Here is a 23,591-nt window from a genome sequence, read left to right as displayed (position 1 = left end):
CAGAAGATAAATTTTTGTTCTTTCTAAATTTTTGTTCTATTTTTCTCGATTTTGATATCGCGTTGGCTTGAAATTGTACTGAATACAATAATGCAAATATAATTTTATAATTGATGCACATATTTGTTCTTTAAAAAAACTGGAATTATTTAAAAATTAAAAATGTGAAAATTTGAATTGAATTTGGAAATCTTTCTCGATATTAATAACAGTAATAATAATTATATCAATAATTATTCTGAATAATTGGCTTCGATGACATGGCAAGAATTAAACATTGGAAAGGATTCGTGCATCTTTAAGATCGAAGTCTGGCGGAGGATGAAGAACAATGAGGGTTGGTTGAAGGATGAACGTAGCACGAGGGGATAGAGAGAGAGAGAGAAAGAGAGGGAGAGAGAGAGCGGTTTAGGGCGAAGGGAGGATTTCGAGCTTGTGTCATGGGTTCTCTCGGGCTTCTTGGTTGAAGGCGAGATGTAGAAGGGTGAAACGGCTGGAAGGGAAGCTAATAGAAATGAAGAGGCCGCCTGTCGTCAAGGCATAAAACCGTAAACAGGTAGCATCGTTCTCTACATACTTCAACAACATCGATACTATTTTTCTTCCCCACACTTTGATATTTACGTCATAGGATTAAAGATGAAACACGTCTGATAAAAGTTTAATTCAATAACCCTCTGATTATACAAGGGTTAACAGTTAACTTTGTTATCGATTCGAAATTTTACAAAAAACAAGAGCTAAAGCGATCAAATCGATGGATAAACGATGGAAATATTTTCGAAGGAACGTATTCGGAGTAACATTCTCGAGTTTAGAGAGAATTGGGGAGGAAAAAGAGGGTAGTAGTACACCCCAAAACGGAAAGCAACGTTCCTTTCAAGACTTCTCGGTATTTGTTTGCTCTCACCCAAAAATTTGTTTACTTCAAATAAAAAAGGAGGAAATCGTTACACTATGAATTTTTTTTTCAAAGTGAGAAAGAAACGACGAAAAATACGAATGGACCATTCTTCTTCCAAAATTATTCGAAACTCTTCGTCGTTTTTCATCCCCGATTCTCTCGAATCCAAAGAACTTTTTCCAAACTTCCTCGTCCTTGAAATTCTTCCTCCTCGTGAAATTCGTCGTCTCTCGAGAATCTCGCGAGAAAAGTTTCGCGGAGAAACAGTCTTGTCCCTCGATCCCTTTTTATTCGCGGTTCTCGCGCAAAAATGGCCGAGACTTAAAAGATTTACCGCTTCCTTCGCTTTCTTCCCTCTCTCGTCACTCTGGTTCTCGTCCTCCAGTTATGCAGATTTCGCGCCGAAAATTGAAATTTCGCGAGGTTACGCTTCCCTCGAGATTACGCACGAGACAATCGCGCGTTCCCTTCTTTCGTTTCGTTATCGAAAAAAAAAAAAAAAAAGAAAGAGAGGAGAAAACTTTGTCTTTTGAAGCAATTTTGCACGAATATCTTTCGCGCTTTGATCTACTCACGTTAATGCAGATTCTAGACACTGGGGAGGAAGGAACTAGCGGTGCCGTTGTGCCATCTACGTACCTGAAAACAGAACCAATCTTTGTAAGATAAAGGATAATATTTGGATCATCATCATTATTAGATTATTCATTAGATTATTTGGATCATAGAACGAGCCCTCGAAAATTCTAAATTTTCGCGAAATTGTAGAAGAAAAAGCACAGAGTTGTTTTCGATAATTTCTTCCCTGTTTTCTCTCTCATTCGTTCAACTCGAAGTCACCTGCTCGAATCGAACAACATCATCAGATCCGCCCTCATCCACGACCGCTATATTGTCCCTTAATCAAAGGAGGACACGTGTGACGGAAGTATGACTCAATATGGATCCAAGATAGCCCCCAGCGATGTCTAACAGAATCTTCACCCCCATTGTTGCATCGACAACTCGGGTAGTTGCGCATTTAACGAGCATAATAACTCTCCTCTCGTGGAGAAACGAAGCTGGAAGGCACGTGGTCGCTCCCCCTCCCTTCGAAGGAGAAAAGGGAAAAAAAAAAAAAACAGAAAAGCAGGCCCTGCTCCAGTTACCAAAAAGGGTTAACCAAGTTTGGCTACGAGGGGAGGAAAACAGGTTCCCTCGTCGGTTTTGACGGAGGACGGAGCCACGTTTTGACCCTTTTACTCGTCGACGTCTCTGCCTAATCGTCCTTAAAGACTCCTCCACGAATGATGAATCGCCGGTTTAACGAGGGTTTCGTTGCCGATCTATCGGTCGTTCCTTCCAACCCTAGGAGGGCGCCAAGTTTGGACAGAAGGATCACGCGCCCATCCATCTATTCCAACATGGTGATTTGTTTTAGTAGAATCTATTCTTTTTTTCTTCTTCTTTTCTTATCATGTGAATCAAAATAATCACACGCTTTTGTTCTTCGTATAACGATATAACGTTATAACATATAAAGTTTCAAGAAGTTCGAGGAAAAATTCGATCAAACGAAAAAATATTTCGCACTATCCGCTAATGTTTTTGTAAGAAACGATAAAACTTCGAAGAAGAGTTGTTCCTCGAGTTTTCTCACGATGAGAAGCACGATTTCTTGAAGCGACGTTGGAGCAAAAAGAGGCGCGCGAACGATCCATTACACAAACCACGTTCGCAAAAGCGAGAAATCACGGGTGCATCTCGCAAAACACGGAACGGGGATCAATTATACAGGCTCCACCCATAAATCCTCCAACTGGCCCGAGAGGAGTTTTATCATCGTGGGTAGTTTATAACGCTGGGGGACGCTTTAAAGTTTCGTTAAGTCGCGCAGCACCACATTCCATATACGTACCGTGTCGAATGAGAAAGCCTTGAAAACTCGCTCGCAGAGACGAGACTTTACGTAAAAGGCAATGTTCTTTATCTTGGTTCATCTCGGCTAGGATTGAAAAATCTCATCTATCATAACGTATTCGTCGATTTTTCGATCGTGGAAAATTTTTAAGAATCAATTAGAATACAAATTGCGTTGATTAAGCGGGGAATAATGATCGATTATTGATTTCGCTCTACCGCACAGCGAACATTGGTTATTGATATTTAAATGCAGGGTGGTGGCCCCCCTTCTTATTGTCCGAATGGCCCGAGGTCGCGTTATTGTTTGCACGTCCCAGATGTTAATTCTGGCTATATTCCGAAGCGAAATATACAGCCTATCTTTCCCAAACATGTGAATATTAAAAGCAAATGAAGAAAGGAGAATGAAATATAAAGCTGTGAAAAACACATACATTTTCTATGCACACATCACCGATTGAAATGGAACAGCAAATTTGTCGAAAACCTGAATCCAATTCTTTCCACATAATACTTTTATCAAAGCATCGATAATAAATCGATGAAAAATTTGCATAAAAATTAATCCTTTCTTCCAATTTTCATCCATAGATGAGAAACCAATCTGTCGAAATCGATCGAAATCCAAATAAAAATTAATCTCTTCTTAAGAAATAATAGAGTAACTCTTCGACTTACTTTTCTCTTCTTCCCTTTCTTACGTGATTCAAGAACGAATCGCACGAACACCAAGATTATGAATCACCGATTCGTGTAATCGTTGCCCCGTGGGACCGGTCCTCGAAGAATCGTCGAGGTTCCACGGGAAGAACGAGGAGGGCCGTCGTCATCGTTCGCCAAGCAACGTGGGAGGACACGGTACGCCGAATATATCCAAAGGAAATGGAAGATCAATATGTACTCTACTACTTCGCGGTGTCTTGTTACTTGACCGAAGAGAAGAAGATTCAGGAGGTTACTCGCGCGCAACGCCGCTCCTTCCTTCAGGTAGTTTTGTAGTATCAGGGCGTAAGTGTATGTGTGTGTATTCAAATTGAACGTTCCTGATGAAGAAAGCGTGCTCGTTCCACGCTTCGTTTCACTCCAGCAATGACTCCGTGCTCTTTGTGCGTATCGAATGAGTATCGAATCGTAGGGTTGCGAACGAAGGGAACGGTTGTATTCTGTCCGTCGGTGGTGGATTCATCGAATCGTGTGTTTTTTGGGGGATGCGTGGGAGATTTTCGCTTGGAAGAATTTGCAAAAGGTCATTAAGATAAGTTTATATAGAATTGGAGATTATTATTATTAGGAGAAAAGTGAAATTGGAGCAATCTGTTGATATTCTCCGATTTTCAAATTTTCATCTCACTTTTTAAATTTCGCGATCTCGAATCTTATTTCCGAAGAAAACGGGACGACACTTTACAATCGCTCGCAAGGGAATCGAAGAATACCGAGAGGTCCATTATTCCCGTACAAAGAAGAAGGCCGAAAAATGTATTCAACCCCCTTTCGCTTCTTACTTTATGTAAATAGAAACGCAATCTTTTGCAAATCAACGAGAAAATATATATTCCTCCTCGTGGAAGGTTTTTTTTACCAACGAGAATACTTCGATTCTACCCTTGGCAAACGAATGACGCGTGTGTATATATATATATATATACCAAGCGCTATTCTACCACCCTCCCCCTCCAGCGGACAAAGAAAGAATTCTTCGAGTGTTTTCACATTTATACAAGTAAACATCCATCCTCATTGTACGTAATTCAAAGTCTGGACAATAATTTTTCTTTCCAGAAATATCTCCAAGATTTGTATTAGTTCGAAACGACCACTCCTTTTCTTCGTTTCCCTTCCATTCTCTCCGACCGAATTGTATCGCGAAACGCACGTCGGTAGAACGACTCGGAATTCGTAGCACGAGTGGAACGAACACGTGCAACCGTACCTCTTGAAATTCCTCGCGGGGAGAAACACATCAGAAGTTCATGTTACGTATCGCGCGGCTGTCGAGCGAGTTTGACCGCACCTTGAGGGTCATGGTCCAGGATGGAGAGAAGGCGAGTTGCAACTTCCGTAAGGTAATAAAATATTCGACTGTCAGGTGTACAGCTTCTCGGCTCGAGAATATCGTGAACCGTGTGGTGGCTGCTTCCTTTTCTCGGCCAATAATCGAATAATAATCCACGACGATTGAATTGGGAGAATAATATTTTTTTTATCAGGAGGATCGAGATTGTAGATGAACCTCCAAACAGCGCATTTATTTTCTATCGAAAGCTTTACCTGTTTTCTCGCGTATTAAATTTTTCCAATCCAACATATGTAATCTCGACACGCTGCTCGAGTCACGAATAAATCATCAATGTCGCCACCCCCGTTTTTGCATACATCGAGGGAGGGGAGAGGAAGAAGAATTCCTTCGCTGATGGGAAAGATGATTTCTTCGTTGGGAAAGAAATGAAGGAAGGAAGGAAGGAAGGAAGGGAACATTGATTTCGTGACATCAGCTTGTTCCACGCGAGGGTGTATTTCACGTGGGTGTATTTCATTTGGTTAGACGACGAGGGGGCCCCGGTGTAACCGCATTAGTCAAGCTGTCGTGCCTCGTTCGAGATCACTTGTCAGTCGATCCTTTGACAGGGGCTGCTGGCCCGGACAATAATTTCATATCTGTGAAAGCGGCGGCCAATCTAGCGCGCATCGTCGCGCTTCGTCGCCTCCACTCGCCTTCCGCTCCATGAATATCGATACTCTCCTCCTCCTCCTCCTCCTCCTTCCTGTTTTCCTTTTTCCTTCCACCCTTTCAGACACGCGTCTTCCCCGATTCCTTCTCCCGTTCCTCCTCTCCGTATGGAACGATGGATTATTATTGCGAATCGCGACAGGGATTCGAGAAATATTCGATTAAAATAATATGGAATTTTAGTTTTCTCGACTTTGCTGGTCGATTCGTGCGAAGTAATTATTCGAGAGAGGAATTTCGTGATGGAAGAGAATGTAATTCAGAAAAATTTGTTTGGAGGCAGATTCGAAGATATTTATTCATCGAATAAGTTTTTCTTCTTTTCTTTTGTTATCGTGACCAGCACTTTAGAAAATTGTGACGAGGAGGAGGCACAAAGCGGGCGAGGAAACGTCAGAATTCGTCGGCGAATGCCAAGGCAAGCCTTTGTGCGCCCGTCAACCGAGCTGGCAGATGAACAACAAAGGGAAAAAACGCATAGGGAGGAAAGATAATTGCGACCGGGGTGAGCGTAGCTGCGAGGCTGCCGTTTGACCCAGCTAGCTAGCTAGTTCTCGTCAATGAGAGAGATAAGAAAGAAGGCAGATGTTGCTCTAATGGAAATGAAAACTGTCCAACCTGTCTTCCTCTCCGATACGGACTAATATTCTTTCCGCGAGAACTTATCGAATCTGACAATTCCAAGATACGCGCCAGGATCACTCGTCATTCCACCACTCGAAACGACTTGCAAGCGCCACCACGACAAAAGCTTTAGAAAATTAAAAAATTCATCGATCATCAAGATACAGACGAAAGGAAACGAACGTTCGAGACCTTCCATAGAAATGTTCAATCGGATTCGCTCGCGACGTAATAATTGAGCAGGGCTCGTCGTCGTGTTTGGCTACCTTTTGTGGGGGATCAAGGTATTTCTCCACGGTGGCTGCTCAACCATTGTTGTCCACGGGGTGGCTTTCATCGTGGCGGAGGGGAGAGCTAGGAAACGCCGGAAGTTACGGGGCCGGTGTCCGCCGTTAAATTTTAGCGCTCAATAAAACACAGATCCCGAGCAGAAAGATATTTCATCCCTTCGCCGTTGTTTCCAAACCGGAATTTTCTATGGTCCACGCGCACACTCGACGCGACGAATTCGACGAGACCTTCGACTGTTCTCTGGCCAAGGGATCGTATTCGTTGAGAGATCGTTAAGGGTTGAACATCGTGAAGGTGAATTTATTCGCCGGGTGATGGGATTGGGTATTGATTAAAATGGAAGAATTCTCGAGATCTCGAGTCGAATGCGTGTACAAGGGTGTATCGTAATGGTAATGGTACGATAATAAAGGGTGATTTTGCGGAGTGGACCCGAGTGTTTTATGGCGGCAGTTTTGGTGACAGGATCCATTGCACGAATGGATGAATAATTTATGTATCGATCTTGCGAGGAATCAAATCTTTGCCTGGTTCGTTCAATGTGTAAGGATAATATAAAATGGAGAAACGTAACGCACGAATCATATTTTAATTGTTAGAATTTTTTGATCAACCGAACTTATTAAATGAATCATATTCCGCAAAAATTCGAGGGAGATTAATTTTCGAATAAGAAGAAGGGAAGAAGAGGATGTCGGATTTTCTAGCTCCGCTTTCGATTTTATCCTTGAAAGGCAACAGATGGCTGGACAAGCCAGCATCGTTCAGCAATTCCAGAGGGAATTACGCGCTCCTCGTTTCCCTTTTGTTCGTCCTCCCACGGGCACGAATTTGAAAATAATCGTAATAACGATGGAGTACGCGTTATGAAGAGGCTGTGCATCGACGAACAAAGAGAGGAGGAGGGGATCGATGGCTCTGGTTCGATCCTATCGATCTGCTCGATAAAAATGATTGTCGAAATGTCGTGGTAAGAACAAACAGAGCTTTTGAAAATTTATAAAAACATTTTGATTCGAAGGAAAAATAATTACGCGTGTTCCTTGAACGAATGAACGAACGAATAAAATTTGAAATTTGATCGAATCGAAGCTCGAATGACGCTTTTAATATCGCTTCCTCCGGAGAAACGGTGAAAAGTGAAGCAAAAAAAGTGGTCTACGGCGTTTCCGCTTCCTGACCGCGAAAACAGATTATTCCAAGTAAAATGTAAACAGAAACTGTGGTTTCTGGTTTCCTGCGGATTATCTTTACCTGATGGGAACATATCGAGATGCAACACCTGACACTGCGATTTTAACGGACTTGTTTACTACGATATTTTAACCAAAACTTTATCCTGCGTAAAAACAATTCATTTTCAAGCGAAGAAATTGCAAGAATATTAATTCAATACACAATCTACGAATACTTATAAATTTACAATAAAATGTATAATGTTTAAAAGAAAAATGCACAAAAATTTAATACAATGGTCACATTTCGAGACTATGAATTTCCCGATCGAACGCCGTAAAAGATACACGTCACAAAGTATTCGTGTAAAAGGTTTCACTTAATCCACCCATGGGAGGCGATACCGAAGGATCAGACGCGATAACACAGTGTCCCCACGATTCCACGTCACTCTTATTTGTTCCTGTCAATCAAAACAATCCGGAGATCGAGGCAGATCGCAGAGGGTGAGCCGCCGTGCATCGTGCACGAGGGGCGCGTGTGTGACGTTTAGCTCCAATATCTCCGCAAGCCTGACCCATACGCGGATTAATCCACTCCAGAGATCCGAGCTAAGCTTTCCTCCTTCTTCCTTTGACTTTAATAGGCAAGACTTATCCATCATCCGAACGGTCGATGTATTAAACACACGATATTATTTGTTACGGATTCGTTGGATTATTTCTTATTCTGCTAGGATTTCATCGATCATTCGGGCGTATAATCTGTTTCATTGGAATTGGTAGTTGGATCTAATAGTATCGTTAGACTATGAATTTTTATATAATTTCAACTATATATATATATATCATATATTAATTCATTCAAAATAAAAAAAAAAGAAATTTGGGTTCTTTCATGTAAAAAAAACATTAGAAGAAACTAAAAATTTTACTAGTAAAATCATTGAGAACATAGAGGAAACATCGCCATCGAAGTCACTTTTTCATTCATTTCGATATCTCGATCCGTTGCCGAGATAGGAAGAGTCGAATTTTTCGTAGCGGCTAATAGAGATTATGAATGAGTCATTGACCTGCATTTTTTCCTGGAAACGCGTACTACGCGTTTTTCTAAGACTTCGCGTCTGGCACTCGTCTCGAGTTTTTGGGATAGGTCGGTTTAACGAGGTGCGAGCGAGAGGCCCGAGTAAGCGACAAGGACGAAGATGGTAAACGATTAAAAATTACCCTTCTCTTTATACGACGATATCTCGGGAACCGGAAGTCGTATCGGGATGAATCAAAATGGGTTTCGAAGAGGAAGGTTTCGCGCTTCTAACGGCCTTTCGTTCATCGACCGGAAGTTACTATCTTCGGAGTTGTAGCGGTTTGAATTTTTTCTAATTTTAATAAAGTTTGTAGTTTGTTGGCTTTAAGATAAAGGATTAAAAATTATCCTTGCCTTTGCGCGACGATATCTCGGGAACCGGAAGTCGTATCGGGATGAATCAAAATGGGTTTCGAAGAGGAAGGTTTCGCGCTTCTAACGGCCTTTCGCTCGTCGACCGGAAGTTACTATCTTCGAAGATATAGCGGTTCAAAGTTTTCCTAATTTTAATACGGTTTAATAGGATTTTAACAGGTAAACGATTGACCAAAAAATTATATTTTCTTTATACGGTGATATCTCGGGAACGGGAAGTCGTATCGAAATAAATGAAAAAGCGTTTTTTAAAGAGCGAGACTCTCTGCTTTTAACGACTCTTCATCCATTCGTTAAAAGTTCGGGTCTTCGGAACTATAGCGGCTCAAAGTTTTCCTAATTTTAATAAGATTTTGATTTAGAAGACTTCACATCTAAATTGGAGAAAATTGAAGAATCCGTAACGAAAAATGCGTACGTCAAACAGTAAGAAATAATCAATAGATCGTTTTAATCGTGAAAGTGATTAATGCGAACTATGAAATGAGTTCTATTTCTTTTCTCGAAAAGAAAAGCAATGTCATTAAGTCGAGCGAAGATCATAAACCGGGGATGAACAAATTCAGCCGCTCGTCATTATTCCGCAGTTACATAAACTGCGCTTTCTCTTAATGAAAGCCAGATTTTTCTCACCGCTAATCGATGCAATTTTCCATCCTGGAGAAAATATCAAACCAAAACTCCATTATATACGCCTCGAGATGCACGCTTTAATCGCAATTAACCTTAAACCCGGAGAGCGCACCGATCTTGAAATATCAATCTCGATCTTTAAAAATCGCGATTAACCTTAATACCCGAAACAATATTAACTTTAACACCAAATATATACCATCCCATTTTTCCCTCTATCTAAATCGCACCATCGCTCTCGAGCGGCCCTTTAATTATCTCGAATAGCAACGATACAGCATCACGCTCTGGCGTATACCTGCTCCTCGTTTAAAAACCAACCTACCCGTTCGTTCGTTCGTTCGGCTATTCGGACGCTGGTTTATCGCGAGAAACGACATAAGCTGTTGGTTAAGTTCCAAGTTCAAAGCTCGCGATATCGAGCAGCTCGTTACAACGATTTATAATTATCGCGAGTCCCTTCGTTCGAAGAAGAGAACGATAAATTGCTGGAGAAATTTCCAGCAATATCGTCGAGAGGTCGCACGCTCGATTCGTGACTCCTGGCTGGGTTATAGTTTACACACGTTTCGAAAAGCTCGTGTACCTCTGGGTGGGAGGAGGAGGAGGATTCTCGATCCTCTTTAATGCGAATACACGCGACGGGTGCGCGGCGAGATAAGTCGGCCTACTAGCGTGTTCTCGCTACGAGGATTAAGCGTTAAATTCTTGTCGTTTTGGAGGAATGGACTCTACGTATATATACATATCTCTAGAAATAGCCACGTGGGATTGCCGTGTCCCGTTTCAACAAGATTCGAAGAGCTATTCGAGAACAGTATGTATTATTACCTACGGGATGAAACGAAACCATTAACTCGACTTGGAAGAAAAATATAATATTCCTATCCCGAATCCAAAGGTTCCAAACGAGCTCCAAACATGCCAAATAAGTAACGTTTCACCCTAAAAATCCTCAGATAGATAATCCGGTTTTTCCTCTCTCCAAGGCTCGTCAAGTATTGGCGATGTCACGTGTACGCGCGGATAAAACCTATCACGCCAGATTACTCGTTATCGAAACAAGAGAGAGAGAGAGAGAGAGAGAGAAACTCTGCAACGCCCACACGCTCGATCGCGTTACGATCCTTAATTGCGGCCAAGATAATTGCACGTAGACATTTCGAAAGCGTAGACCAACCTCCTCTGATTCACGTTTCTCCTCTATTTAAAGGCCTCCGCAATATTCTCTCCCTCCATACGGGCCGAGGCAGGAAGAAAATGCGGCGAGGAAAGAGCGAGCGAAGGCGGGGTGGTATACACGAGCGTGGCCGAGCGTCACGCTTTGCTTGTTCGTCCCACGCGGGAGAGCCAATATCCAAAGCGGATACGCGATATTCCGATCAATGCCATTGGCCTATCTGGAATACGATCCGTGGCGAGAACGAGAGACCGTGCCTTCTCCACTGCTAATGTAACTACGTGTGAGAATCCCGACGGTTCGACGCGCTTCGAGATCGATTACCAGAGATACGCGCTCCGATTACCCGTCACTTTTCATTCAAAAACCAAACCGCACACGATCGAGCTGCTCTCTACTACGCGGCCTCCTCGCTCACATTTTCCCCTTCGTCTTTCTATTCCATAGGAGGAGTACAAGGTGCAAACCAATGGTGTTTGAGTTTCAGAATTTATATACGTATCTTTGTTCGAAGTTGGGAGAGGTATGGATAAATTTGCATGTTTTTCGAATGTTTGGAAATTATTCGAACACGTTCGTAAAGAAATGCGGGGAAATAATGCTGGTGATGGGCTCTCTTGTCCACTTTTTGCATTCGAACGCGCGGGTAGAGAGAGATTACGTGGACGCGGCATTAGCTACGGCGGTAAATGTGGCGTAACAGATTTCCAGATGGAATGCCTGCCCTCGACGTGTGCCGTCCACGAATTACCCTTTACGATTATTGGACCGTGCGCGGAGATGGCAACGAAGGGGATTAAAGATACGCCGCCAATTTACGCGACACGCAATTTGAGAATTCAATTCGCACAGGTTCGAGAACCCTCGATTGTCCACGACGCATTGTCCTATCGCTGAGATTACTGGCGCGGCTTGGCTATCGGTAAACCGGCCAGCCACGGCTTAACGCTCGCCAACCGCGACCGAATTTCACTTTACGCGTTATTTCGTTTAAATTCCAATTATCCGAATTTTAATAAAATTTCACCATTATATATTTACACGTCCTCGTCGATATCCGTAACTGTTTTTGATTAACAACAGATTGATCGAAAGTAACTGGAAAATCTTGTTACGTTATTAGTATTTATCGCACAACGAAATTTGACGACGGTTGACGAGAAAAATAAAAATAAAAAAAAGAAAAGAACGGAAGGAAAGGGGGAAGCGGAAAAGATTTTTGAATTTTATTCTCTCTAAAGTATTAAAAAAAAAAAAAAAAAAAAAAAGAAGCGATTAAGCTGAAGAGATAGAGGAAGAAAATAATGACAACTTCTCTATCTCTCGGATTAATGCGTGAAACGATCCTTTTAAGAGAACTCGGCTCGTACCGTTACTCGAACCCGTGTTTTACCACGCCAGGACACGAGTAGTTTCGCTGATTCAAAGGATCGATAATTTAAATAAATTACAACTTATCGAGGGTCCCGAGGCTTCTAATTTTCAATATTCAAGATCTTATCCGAATGGTAATTCGAATACTATTTTATTCAATTTATCGGATATCTATTTCCCTGGTTTCAAGTTTCTTTCCCCAGCCTGGTATCTGGCTGTTTACATGCATAGCCGATGAAATCTATTAGTTATCTATAATACTAATAAAATACAGCAAATTTTCAATCGATACACTTCCACATCCCAACAAAAATTGCTCAAATGGATCAAGGTGAATTCTCCCTTTCATATTTTTATCCATAAAATAAAAATCTAAACACTTACAACACCCATTCTGTCCAAGAATCAATAAAACCAAGTATTGTTAAAAAAAAATCCCCTCTCGTCGTCTAATAAAAATATTAAAAAGTACGATCTACTCGAATCCCGTTAACAAAGAGCATTCGAGCATCTTAAGCAATTATCAAAGGTAATTCAATGAGCGGTTAAAACCTTGGCGAAAAGGCTAGCAACGGTAGGCAGAGAGCACAGCATCGACTACAAGTACCGACTCTGTAGGGAGTGAAATTAAGGGGTTGGATCGAAGGTCGTGAAGAAAGGACAGCGAGGAGCAAGGAGTGAGAAATGGAAGGAGATACGAAGAGAGAGAGAGAGAAAGAGTCGATGAAGAGGACGAGGCTTTGAGAACGGACCAAGACTGCTACTGGGTCGAGGGTTGTCGTGAATGAACCGTCGTGAAGGAGTCGGAGCCTCTCGTCTTTCACGTCTTGGCGAAATTGTCTCGAGGGTTCTCTTTCTATTAATACTGTTTCCACGATGCGCTTAATTCTCTCTCTCATAGGGCACCCCGCCTTCTCGCCCTTCATCGTGCCATTCCTCTACGTGAAATTTGAAGGAAACGATGATTGGTCCATCATCGTTCCAGTTTTGGATGGGTTACTAGGGATCGAAGTCTTCTTTGCATGACAAAAGGATTTTCAATAATAAAATATAATGGGATGCGTTCGCGATTTTTGCGAAAAAACGTTCAACAAAGAGGCGAATCCTTAAAAAATTGGATACATCACGATTCTTTTATTTGGAAAATTAGGACTTCGTTTGAAAAGAGAGAAGTAGGAATTTAGAATATTTCTAAAATTGGAAAAATTCTGAAGTTAATTTTAATACACCGATCGTTTTGAATACAAGCGTAAAGAATGCGTTTCATCCATGGAAATCGGCTTCGTAACACGCATCGAGGCACACGAATCGATAAATGTGTGCGCGCTACGAGTCTTTAATGCAAGCCAAACGAATTCCGTGCTCGAGCCACGCATGAAAAGGCCCCCGACATTACTGGAACAGTTTTAATCAAAGTAAACTTCCCTTCGGGTATCCTCCACGTCGGTATCGTCGTCGAGGTTCTTTGTCCCGTGGCACAAGACGAGAGAGCTTCCTCCTCAGTGGTTTCATTCATTCGAACCCCTCGACCCACTACCGCTCTTCATCCGTCCTCCGAACTTTTGCTCTCTTCATCAGCATCCTTCCTTCGATTCACCCTCTTCGTCTTCTTGCTTCTCCCTTTCGTCCAGAGAAATGTTTCCACCGTGGCGTGTTTTTCTTTTTCACGAAATTCCGTGGAAAATTAGAAAAAAAATTCAGCCTTCGAATTGTTACGACTCCATTCAAGGTTTTCATTTCCAAAATTATTTCTAGCTTTTATTCGAACACGGTTTCCGGAACACGATCGAAGTAAGATATAATCTCAAAATTGAAGAATTTATACGTGCAAAATTAAAAAAAAAAAAAAAAGAAATACGAAACGATTCTAGAAAATTTACGTTTGCTTGGATTTGATTAAAAGATTGTTTTAACACAAGAATCGATCAGTTTCGAACATCAGTTTTCAAAAAATCATTCCAAATAACTCCATCAGATGTATGGAAGAATATTGTTAAATTTACAAACTAATGAAATCAATTTCAATTTGCCCATTGAATTTTTCTTGAATTATTCCAAACACGATTAAAAAAAAAATGTATAATTACTTTCGTAATATAATTAAAATGAATGTCGAACGTAAATAAAAGAAAAGAAAAGAAAAAAAAAAAAAAGAAGGAAAGGAAAAAAATCAACATTTTCAGAGCGCACCGCAAACGCAAGGCGAGCGACTACGCGTTTCATTCGTGGATACATCGTTTCGCAGGGAACGTGACCACGTTCTTGATCAATTATTTGTTCCACGTCCTTCGATATTTATACCGTCGTGCACGGTCGTTAAAATTGCCATTTCTCCCCACCACCACCACCCCTCGGCCCACCTATCCGACCACCATAAATTACATGCACCGTGAACTGGTATAGAACACGTTGCTAGCGTGCAACCGTTGCAACAAGTTGCAATTATAAAGTGCCCCCGGTGCTGCTCTCGCATGACCGCCGAACAAATATTTCCTGTCGCGAGAAAAATCCTCCCGCCGATTTATTCTTCGCCTTCGCCTGTCATTCCTCTTGTTTCCCCCTTCCCTACCTACACCTATTCTTCCGTCGTATCGACACGGAACCACGCTCTTGCTCCCCTCCCTTTTATATCGATACATCGATCGATTCTTTTTATCCTAAGATCGGGGCTCTATCGCATTTGGTATTATTGCGTGGTTTTATCGAGTGAAAGTACACGAGTCATTTCTTCAAATATTTTGTTATCTTATCTCTGTTTCCTCTTTGCGTCCCTTCCCAAGAAATTTTTTATCATGCATTTTGTAAAACATGCGGCACAAAGAATAATCTTCTTTCTAACAAAATTTTGCACACAGTTCATTTCGTTCTATTGTGAAATTAATATCTTTCCCCTCTTCTCCCTCTTTGATATATATAATTAATTTCACGAATCACGGATTAATAATCCTTTTAAAAATCATCATCGAAATATCTCTCTGTTGCTAATTGCAACAGAGCGTCGAATGGAAAGGAATTTTGCGAGAAGTGAATTTTTATTATCCACGGATATTAATGATCGTCGAAAGGGAGGTGGTATAATAATTCACCGCAAGACAAAAAGCGGGAGAAATAAGCGGGAAATCTCATCCATCATCCGGCCGCGTTCGTTCTCTCTTTTCCTTTCGAACGACTCTATCGAGAACAAGCGATCGATATCGACCTTTTAAGGTAACCCTGATCGAGACAGACGATTTATCAGGCGGGAACGATGCGTGAAACGGAGCGAGGAAAGAACGATCGAAGCGCGCGGACACAACACGGGATACAACAATACGCGTGAAAAGTTGGGCCGCGTATCGAGAAATCGAAGAGCCCGATCATCTGTTGAGAAATCGTTTCAAAAGCAAAAATACAATTTCTCCACTCGAAGTACAAATAAATTCCGTCTCTATGCGTGTATCGAAACGTTATTAAGAATTATTAAGAATTCTTTTTTGCTCGAGTATATTAAATTTCATGTTTTTAATAGTAATGTTTTTCGTAGAAATTTAGTTTCACATGTAACTTTTCGACAACTTGTCTCTCTTTAAACCGACAAAACACAATACAGTAAATTATTTTCTCATCAATGACAAAAAAAAAAAAAAAAAAATTTAAAATCGTCATCAACGAAAGCTCGAGTTCATTATACCAATTTTTATAATCGAAGCTGAGAGAAGAAGCGGCCGGTTTATAAATCGACCACTGGAAATTTAATTGGCGATAAACGTACGTAACGTTTAAACCAAGTTATGCCGGTTGAACGAGAGTTTACCCGATTACGCAACAAACTCCCAGAGAATCGTCGGTTCCCCTTTTCCTTTTCGCCGTTTCGCATCCTGTCAGCTACAGGGTACACTTCTCTCTCTCTCACTCTCTCTAATTCCACCCTCTTCTATCCCCTTAATTATTTTGTTTCCGTAACCCTGGCGACAAACGGCAAACCGAGCAACCATGTTTCACCATTGGCGAGGATCGTGCTTGGCCTCGTAAATACGAATTTCCATCCCGCAAGATAATTTCCGTCTCTCCTTTCTTTTTTTTTTTTCGCGCACGAGTTAATCTCGAAGAACACGCGCCTCGAAAACCAGTTTCCATCGATCTTTCCACGAGGCTCGATTTCGCTCGAAAGATTGGAATTACGAAACGAATTATAGAAAATTTCATTCATTTCACAGAACCGATCGAAGATTAATCGTGACGCGTCTTCTATCTCGATTGAAAGAATTTAAAGAAAGGGATAAAGAAAAATCACCTCGATAATTCCTGGTGGAAAAGAAAGAAATACCGATACTAATTCGTAATTCGCGGGAACGGTAGAAGGAAGTCGAAAGAATCTCGAGACAATAAAGCGCGACGATGAAATTGCAAAAAAGATATATTCCTCTTATTATTTACGATGCTGGGGAACGAGTTAACAGAGGCGAAAAGAATTAGAAAGCGAATGACGACTGTTTCCGAGGTGTTTCGCAAAATTCTTTTACGACCGCAATTACAGTGCTCGCTATAAAGATACCGGGAGCTTGCGGGAAACAAAATTGTATTTACCGTGAACGTTTCTCTCTTTACGCAACCATCGGGAAACTCGATGGAGAGAGAAGAAATTGGCAGTCGAGGTGTTCGGCCAATAAATGTAAAAAAAAAAAAAACTTTTTTCCAATTCTGCAATAAGTTGCATTATGTACGCAATTATCCCCACGATAATGTCTTTATGGGGAATAAATAAAAAGCGTGGTTGCATATTGAATTAAATTAAAAAAATATATATATGTATGTATATATACAACTGACGAGAGTAGTAACACAGCGAAAGTGAATGCCTGCCACAAAGAAGAAATTTAATTGGTAAAACCTCTGACAATTATTTCGAGATGTACACGTGCTACGAACACGAATAAATAGTGAAAATTGTATTTCTGTCTACGCATTAAATGTATATTCATTTTTTTTTACGAGTTGCACAAAGCGTTGGCTCTTCACGAGGATTCCGCTCATTGATACTGGACAACACCGAAACGTAAATTTGCGCATAAATTTTTTTTCATCGAAGGAGCACAATAGCCGTCGTTTCGCGTTTTATGCAACCCCGTAAAAAGGAAACCGTAGAATAAAAAGACTTCTCATAGTTTCCTCGATTCCTCGAGGAGCGTTCTTCGATGTTGCAACTCTTTAAGCGTGAAGAATAAAAAGCGTTCGTTTCGAGAAAAGATATTCCCAACTTCAATTTCTCGTCGATGAATATTAAGGATAACGCAACTTGTACCCACACGCGCGCGTTTAATAGACGAAAATAGATTGATGCGTATTCACCGGGACGTTAAATCACTTTACCACCGACGTTCTATTAAACACGCGTGACTCGATAATAGGACTAGTCCTGCGCGTCGACTTCTAATGCAAAATGGGTTAACGTCGAGACGCGGATAAGAAGATAACGCGATTAAGGAGGACACGTCCGATCTTCCTGCTTTCGAAATTGAACGAAACATAGGATTCATCCATTCTTATATCCATCTTCTTATTATGAATCCGAAAAGAAAGAAAATCCATCCAAGTAACTTCTCTTATTCTCCTTAGATTTTAGAATCCATCGAAGACTATACTTACTTTCCTTCCACTTCCCCTACCAAAATTCCTCCAAATTCTTTCTTTCCAATTAATAATAAAAATCCCAACGAATTTCGAATCGAGCGGAAGAGCATCGAGCACGAAGAATTGGCGCGATTTGGACGGAGAGGAAACGCAGTTTTCGATTAGTCCAAGGGGCGACCCTTCGAAGCGTCGCGACGTAGGCGGTGTCCCGTTAATCACGCGGTATTCACCGCTCTTTCCACGTTCCACAATGCGACGGCAACAAGCAGATGGTATCGCGGTTGCAATCAGCCGGTCGATTAATTGAGAGTGCGCGGCGGATAACCGCGAGTACAATACGCGTGTCCTCGTAGGAGGCCTCCAGGACAACAACCGATCCCGCACCGCTTCGATATTTATCACGCTCGATAAATCCTTGCCCGCTCGACTCGATCCCCAACAATCGGCTGGTAATTGCATTGACAGGTAACACGACTTTCCGTGGAGTTGAGCCCCGCTCGATATATGGAACCGGGGAGGGAGGGGGGGACCCCCGCCCCTTTGCACCACCAAGTGGAAATAGTCCATCAGGAGGATAGCTCTTTCGAAATTTATTTATTCTTATTTTTGCTTCCTACGGCGATATTTTATTACGAACCGACGATAATAAATTTAAAGTTTCAACTTGGTTCTATTTGTCGAGGACAAGTTGTCGACGAAAAGAGATATCTTCGAGGATAAATTTCTGTTCCTGACATATTTCACGGGACACAAAGATATATAATTTAGCTTTCGAGGCTCGACTTTTGAATTAGGCTCGAACGTTGAAGAGAAATTGGCGAGATTGATAATATTTCGTGTTGATGTTGCGGAGTCTACTCTTTTTTTTTTTTTTTCCAAGATATATTGTTCTGATGATGCGATTATTAAATTATTCGCCTCTCCGACGACATTCGAAAAATCAAGCGGCGGCCACAGTTCGATTCGCGACCCAACTTCGCTCCAACTCGAATTTCCCGTATCTTTGAAAGATGCTCGGGCGCGCGTCGTGTCTATTTATAGCGACGAAACGCTTCGAAGCGGAATAACATGTTTTATTTTAAGCCTTAACGCTTAAAGGCATAACTGTAAGCTTTACATACACGGCGAAAGTTAGTTACCTATCAATAACCCTCGAGAGTTCGATCCTGTGTGTAACGCCGCCTAGTAATGGCGTTCATCGGGCAGATCTATCACCCCGTCGCGGGGAGAAGGGTAACGCGATCCGGCTAATCAGATTAGTCGGTTGGCAATTACATATAATTGCACTCTCTGACGGCGTGCAATAATGTGTCTCTCGATCAACAGTGGACCAAATATGGAGGAAGAGCGGAATTAAATTTGCCGGTTGCAATCGAGAACGAGGCAGTTTGCCTCGTTCGAATTAATCGAATCCCTCCTCCTCCTCCCCCCTCCCCCCGTGTGCAAGCGAATTTTTGTTCATTATTGGACGGGGATCGGGTCGAAAACAATGGAAGGTTGCCGATTCGTGAGAGAGTAAACACGGCACACGCGAGATCCATTATTGAATAATATCCCTGTGTATTATTATTGGAAATTAATTTGCAAACGATTTGTTATTTAACGATGTTGTCGGTTCATTTTCCACGGGATATGCATGGAAATCGATAGAAATTTCTGTTTGGAAAATTTTATGGAGGGGTTCCTTCCTTCTTTCTCCTTGTTTGTTTGTTTGTTTGTTTGCTTGCTTGTTTGTTTGTTTGTTTGTTTGAAAGAGATTATAATAAATTGTTGTCCAAGTATATAGAGAATTTTTATCTTTTCGTAGTTAAACGACGAAACATCGAAAGGTAAAAAGTTTCCGATCGATTTTACGATTTTACGTTGTAAAACTAATAGAATTCTTGGAGAAATGAAATAACGATAAATTCGATTCATCGCGAATTTTCTCTGCAGTAAAAAGAGATTTTTACGTTCCCAGATGGAACAGACAATAGCAATATAACCTTGCCACTTTTTATTACTTCATTGAACACAGTCTATTTTATTCATAATAATGATAATATATTTGTCTAATTTTACGAACCATAAACTTTGCAGAAAACAATGTTGGACATCAAAAAGGCATTAATAGTTTTATCATCGATAGTCGCCTCGTTTCTTTCACCGTTATTCTACGCAACATTTATCAGGCAATTACCCTACACAAATCTGCTCCACATAATAACAAACCGCGAACCAATTACGTAGGAAAATAAAAAAAAAAAAATCACGCGACGAAATTCGTGCGCCAATCGATTTTTCTCCAACCACCCCGAATCAACGATGGAACCGTAATGGAAGGAGACACGGCAAATGAAAGTTAAGCTTCTCAAGGATTACCCCTTACATCGTGATCGTAAGTCGAAGCAAAGGTATGAACAAAGGCAGTGTTTCGAACGTTCGATTAGTCCCTTAATCGCACCCCCTTCAAAAAAAAAAAAAGATAGCTTGGATAATCGAAAGTTAGCAATTCACGAAACAAAAGTCACTCGACGAAGAAATAATTTGGTTTATAAATAATTTCGCTCGCCTTGAATTTTACTCCGTTTGGAATAAGATAACGATCGACGACGACGAATTTTCAATCGAATCGAGACGAAAGATCGACGAAACGTTGGCGGAAATTCGTGAAACGGTTACAAGTCTGACAAGGTTACAAGTCTACCGTTCACGAGATAGATCGATAGAACGGTATCGGCCGGCTGGCAAGGTTCTGAATCAGGGAATCTCACGAATCAACGCTCTGCTGCACCTTGCTGCCATCCGAAGCGATGAATCATCGAGGAGATAGGATTATTCGGTGACAGCGACTACCTACAACCAGAATACGCGTAATCGTGTCTCGGATTTGATTCCGTTGAATGGTTGAAACGCATCCGAATTAAGAAGGCGAACGAATGAGGAGAGGAGTTAAATCCTCAATTTTAGATCCTCCAACTAACGCTAAAACTTCGAATTACGTGAAAATATATTCGGAATAAATACGTTTCCTCGAATAATTCTCTTATTTTCAAACAATTGAAGAGAACGTTTATTCGCCATGATTCATAAATACCTCGTTGCTGATCGACACAACGGCGTGGCAACGACTCGGTTCACTCACCTGCAACAAAAGTCAACAATCAAGAATTAGTGAAAATTTCTCGAACAAAAATAATTAAATAAATAAATGAAACGTGTATTTCCTTTCCTCAAATATCCAAATACGATACGAGATTAAAACCTCGAACCTTTTCGAAACTCTTCTTCTCCGAGTATTCTCAAGATAAAACGAGTCGTCCTCTCATTCACCGGGGAGAACTATCTGGCCGTGTCTTCCACCACGTAATCCGTGGGGAACGGCTAGATTGCTCGCTTTTTGTCCTTGGGGATCGATCGAACAGAAAATTACGGCACGTTCTTGAAACTGGTGCCACGTAGCAACAACGAAAAACGCGGAAGGATGGAAAGAAACTGGACGAAGGAGGGGAGGGAGAAAGCCCTGTCGAGTCGAATTTTTACGAAAATTGAAAATATATGTCTACTTTCTCCCGCTTCCTCGAAACGGATATTAATTAAATTCAAGCGCCGACGTCTTTGTTTCAAACTTAGCTCGGACAAATATATCGAGGAGAGAAGGAGGACGAGGGTGGTGGTGTGGATCTGGACAATATCTTCTCGAGTCCCGCGCCTTTTTCCCGTACCTCGACTATAATAAAACGTGACGAAGTTGGCGAGGGAAGATGCGAGAACATCACGCGAAAACAACAGGAAGTTAAATATACTCCGTAAATCTTCGTTTATTTGTCGAACGAATTATCTTACAAATCGTTGCGAAAAATCATCTTCCCTCGGCCTTAGTATTTTAAAAAAAAAAACCTTGTTTGCATTTTATTTCAATCTAATTTAAGAGAAGCTCAAGAATGAAATGAGAAGAAGTAGATCGAGCCTCGTACCATTTTAAGTTGAACAAAAAGAACGACGCGAAAACGCACGAGATGAGTCTCAATTGCTGTGTAAGAAAAAATATGAAATAAAAGTGCTTGGATTAAAGAAAAGATGAAAAAGGAAAGGAATGCAAGAAGCAAAGAGAATGCAAAGATTTAAGAAGATAGCGGGGGGCGATAATGTTCGGTCATGAGCGTTACCGTGGACGTGTCTGCATCGGGTCCTTGCATCCTTCCAACGACTATTCGTTCCACGCAACGCGTAAATTACGGCCAATCGAGGCGAGGAGAGGATCCAAAGGGGCGGCAACAACAGTGGTCCGTTGTTTCCACGTCCATTACGGATCTCGAAGAGAAATTTCGGTGGCCAGAGGGTGGTAGCGATTCGTAGTCGTGATACTCTTGCCTTCGACCGAATTTACCCAACCGAACGCGTATCATGTTTCGCTACGTATTTTTATACTTTGGGACGCGAATATTTTGTTGGAGAATTTTCGACAATTAAGGAGGACAGGGAGTTAATTAATTTGGGTGGAAGAGATTATCGGTGAATAAATTTTTGAAAGAGTGATATTTCCTTGAAGAAGAATTATGCCACAAACCCATTTTCCTCGGATCAGACGACTTTTATTTTAATTTTTCTCCTTCTCGTCCGCACACGCGAGTCGGGATAATCCCGACTATTCCTCGGCCACGTTCGATTTCAATTTTTCCCTCATCTTCCCCTATCATGGGTATCAATATCTCGGAATAAATTGAATCCCTATCGATTATCCTACCTGCCTATCCTCCCCATCCATCGCGATCACCATTCAACCAGAGACACCAAATGGAAAGGAAGAAACCATCTCCAAAATCAGATCATCCTCTGCACAGTAACTACGTTTCTTCTCCTTTCCGCTTCCTCTTCCCAACTAAATAACCCCTCGATTATTTAAAACATCGTGCTCCAAACAAATTATACCTCTTGCTGCCAGGGATACCATCGACCTTCTCCTTCTCCTCCTCCTCCCTCTCGGTAATCCAATCCAATAAACGTCTTCAAATTTCACCCCGCCCACGAGGCAAAGAAGAAGAAGAAGAAGAAGAAGAAGAAACCTGCTCCTCTCTCCGGAGAAAGAAAAGAAAAATAATAAAAAAAAAGAAAGAAAGAAAGAAAAAGGAAAGGTTTTCTCGGTCGAAAGCCGAACGGGAACAAATTTTATTGCCGCCAGTAAACTTTTTCGTCCCTCGGCTCTCGTTACAAGCTTCGGATCTGCCACCATGATGCAGACATTAAGATAATCGCCCGTACCAACCTTTCTTCTCTTCCAACGCATCCTCCACCATCCTCTGTAACAACGTTGTGTAGCGTTGAGAGAGAGGATCGATCGAGAGAGGATTCGCTCGTCTTCTGCCTCTGTTATCGGGCCGCAGCAACTGCTCGTGATTGCTGCCTCCTCCTCCTCCTCCTCCTCTTGGAAAGGAGGGAAAAAGCTTTGCGCTGTGACTGTGCCTCGTCGCGAAACGATCTTTCCTCGACGGTGGAGATTTTTGAGGGCATCGTTAAGGCGAGAGAAGAGAAGTGGATCGTCGAATCGGGATTGTTTTGGCTCACGATTTCTTGTTGCTGGCTGGTTAAGTGGATTCCGTAGAATTCGCTGGCGAGATTCGTTCGGTGGAACGGTTGGAATGGACAGTTTCAATTTACCGCTGTTACGTCGCGAGATCCTTGGAAAGACGAATGTTTGGAAACGAAACTAAAATCGCGACACG

General features: G+C 41.6%; 1 protein-coding gene across 7 annotated transcripts in view; it reads right to left on the bottom strand.

The window, feature by feature from the left end:
- LOC100871671 (uncharacterized) overlaps nt 1–23,591 on the bottom strand; it is a 264,058-nt gene that overhangs the window by 86,450 nt on the left and 154,017 nt on the right. Inside the window, exon 2 of one of the 7 annotated variants that reach the window (XM_086907492.1) lies at nt 1,480–1,543. The exons of the other annotated variants lie outside the window; for them this stretch is intronic. Coding sequence (XP_086763618.1) covers nt 1,480–1,543 — 64 coding nt within the window. The remainder of the gene's footprint in view (nt 1–1,479; nt 1,544–23,591) is intronic. 7 annotated transcript variants of the gene reach the window in all.

This window comes from Apis florea, unplaced genomic scaffold (assembly GCF_048593485.1).
Source record: "Apis florea isolate Af1SG1 unplaced genomic scaffold, ASM4859348v1 contig_2897_pilon, whole genome shotgun sequence".
In the NCBI taxonomy this organism is placed as follows: Eukaryota; Metazoa; Arthropoda; class Insecta; order Hymenoptera; family Apidae; genus Apis; species Apis florea.
Note: the sequence above shows the minus strand (reverse complement) of the source record. Positions and strands in the feature narration are given on the sequence as shown.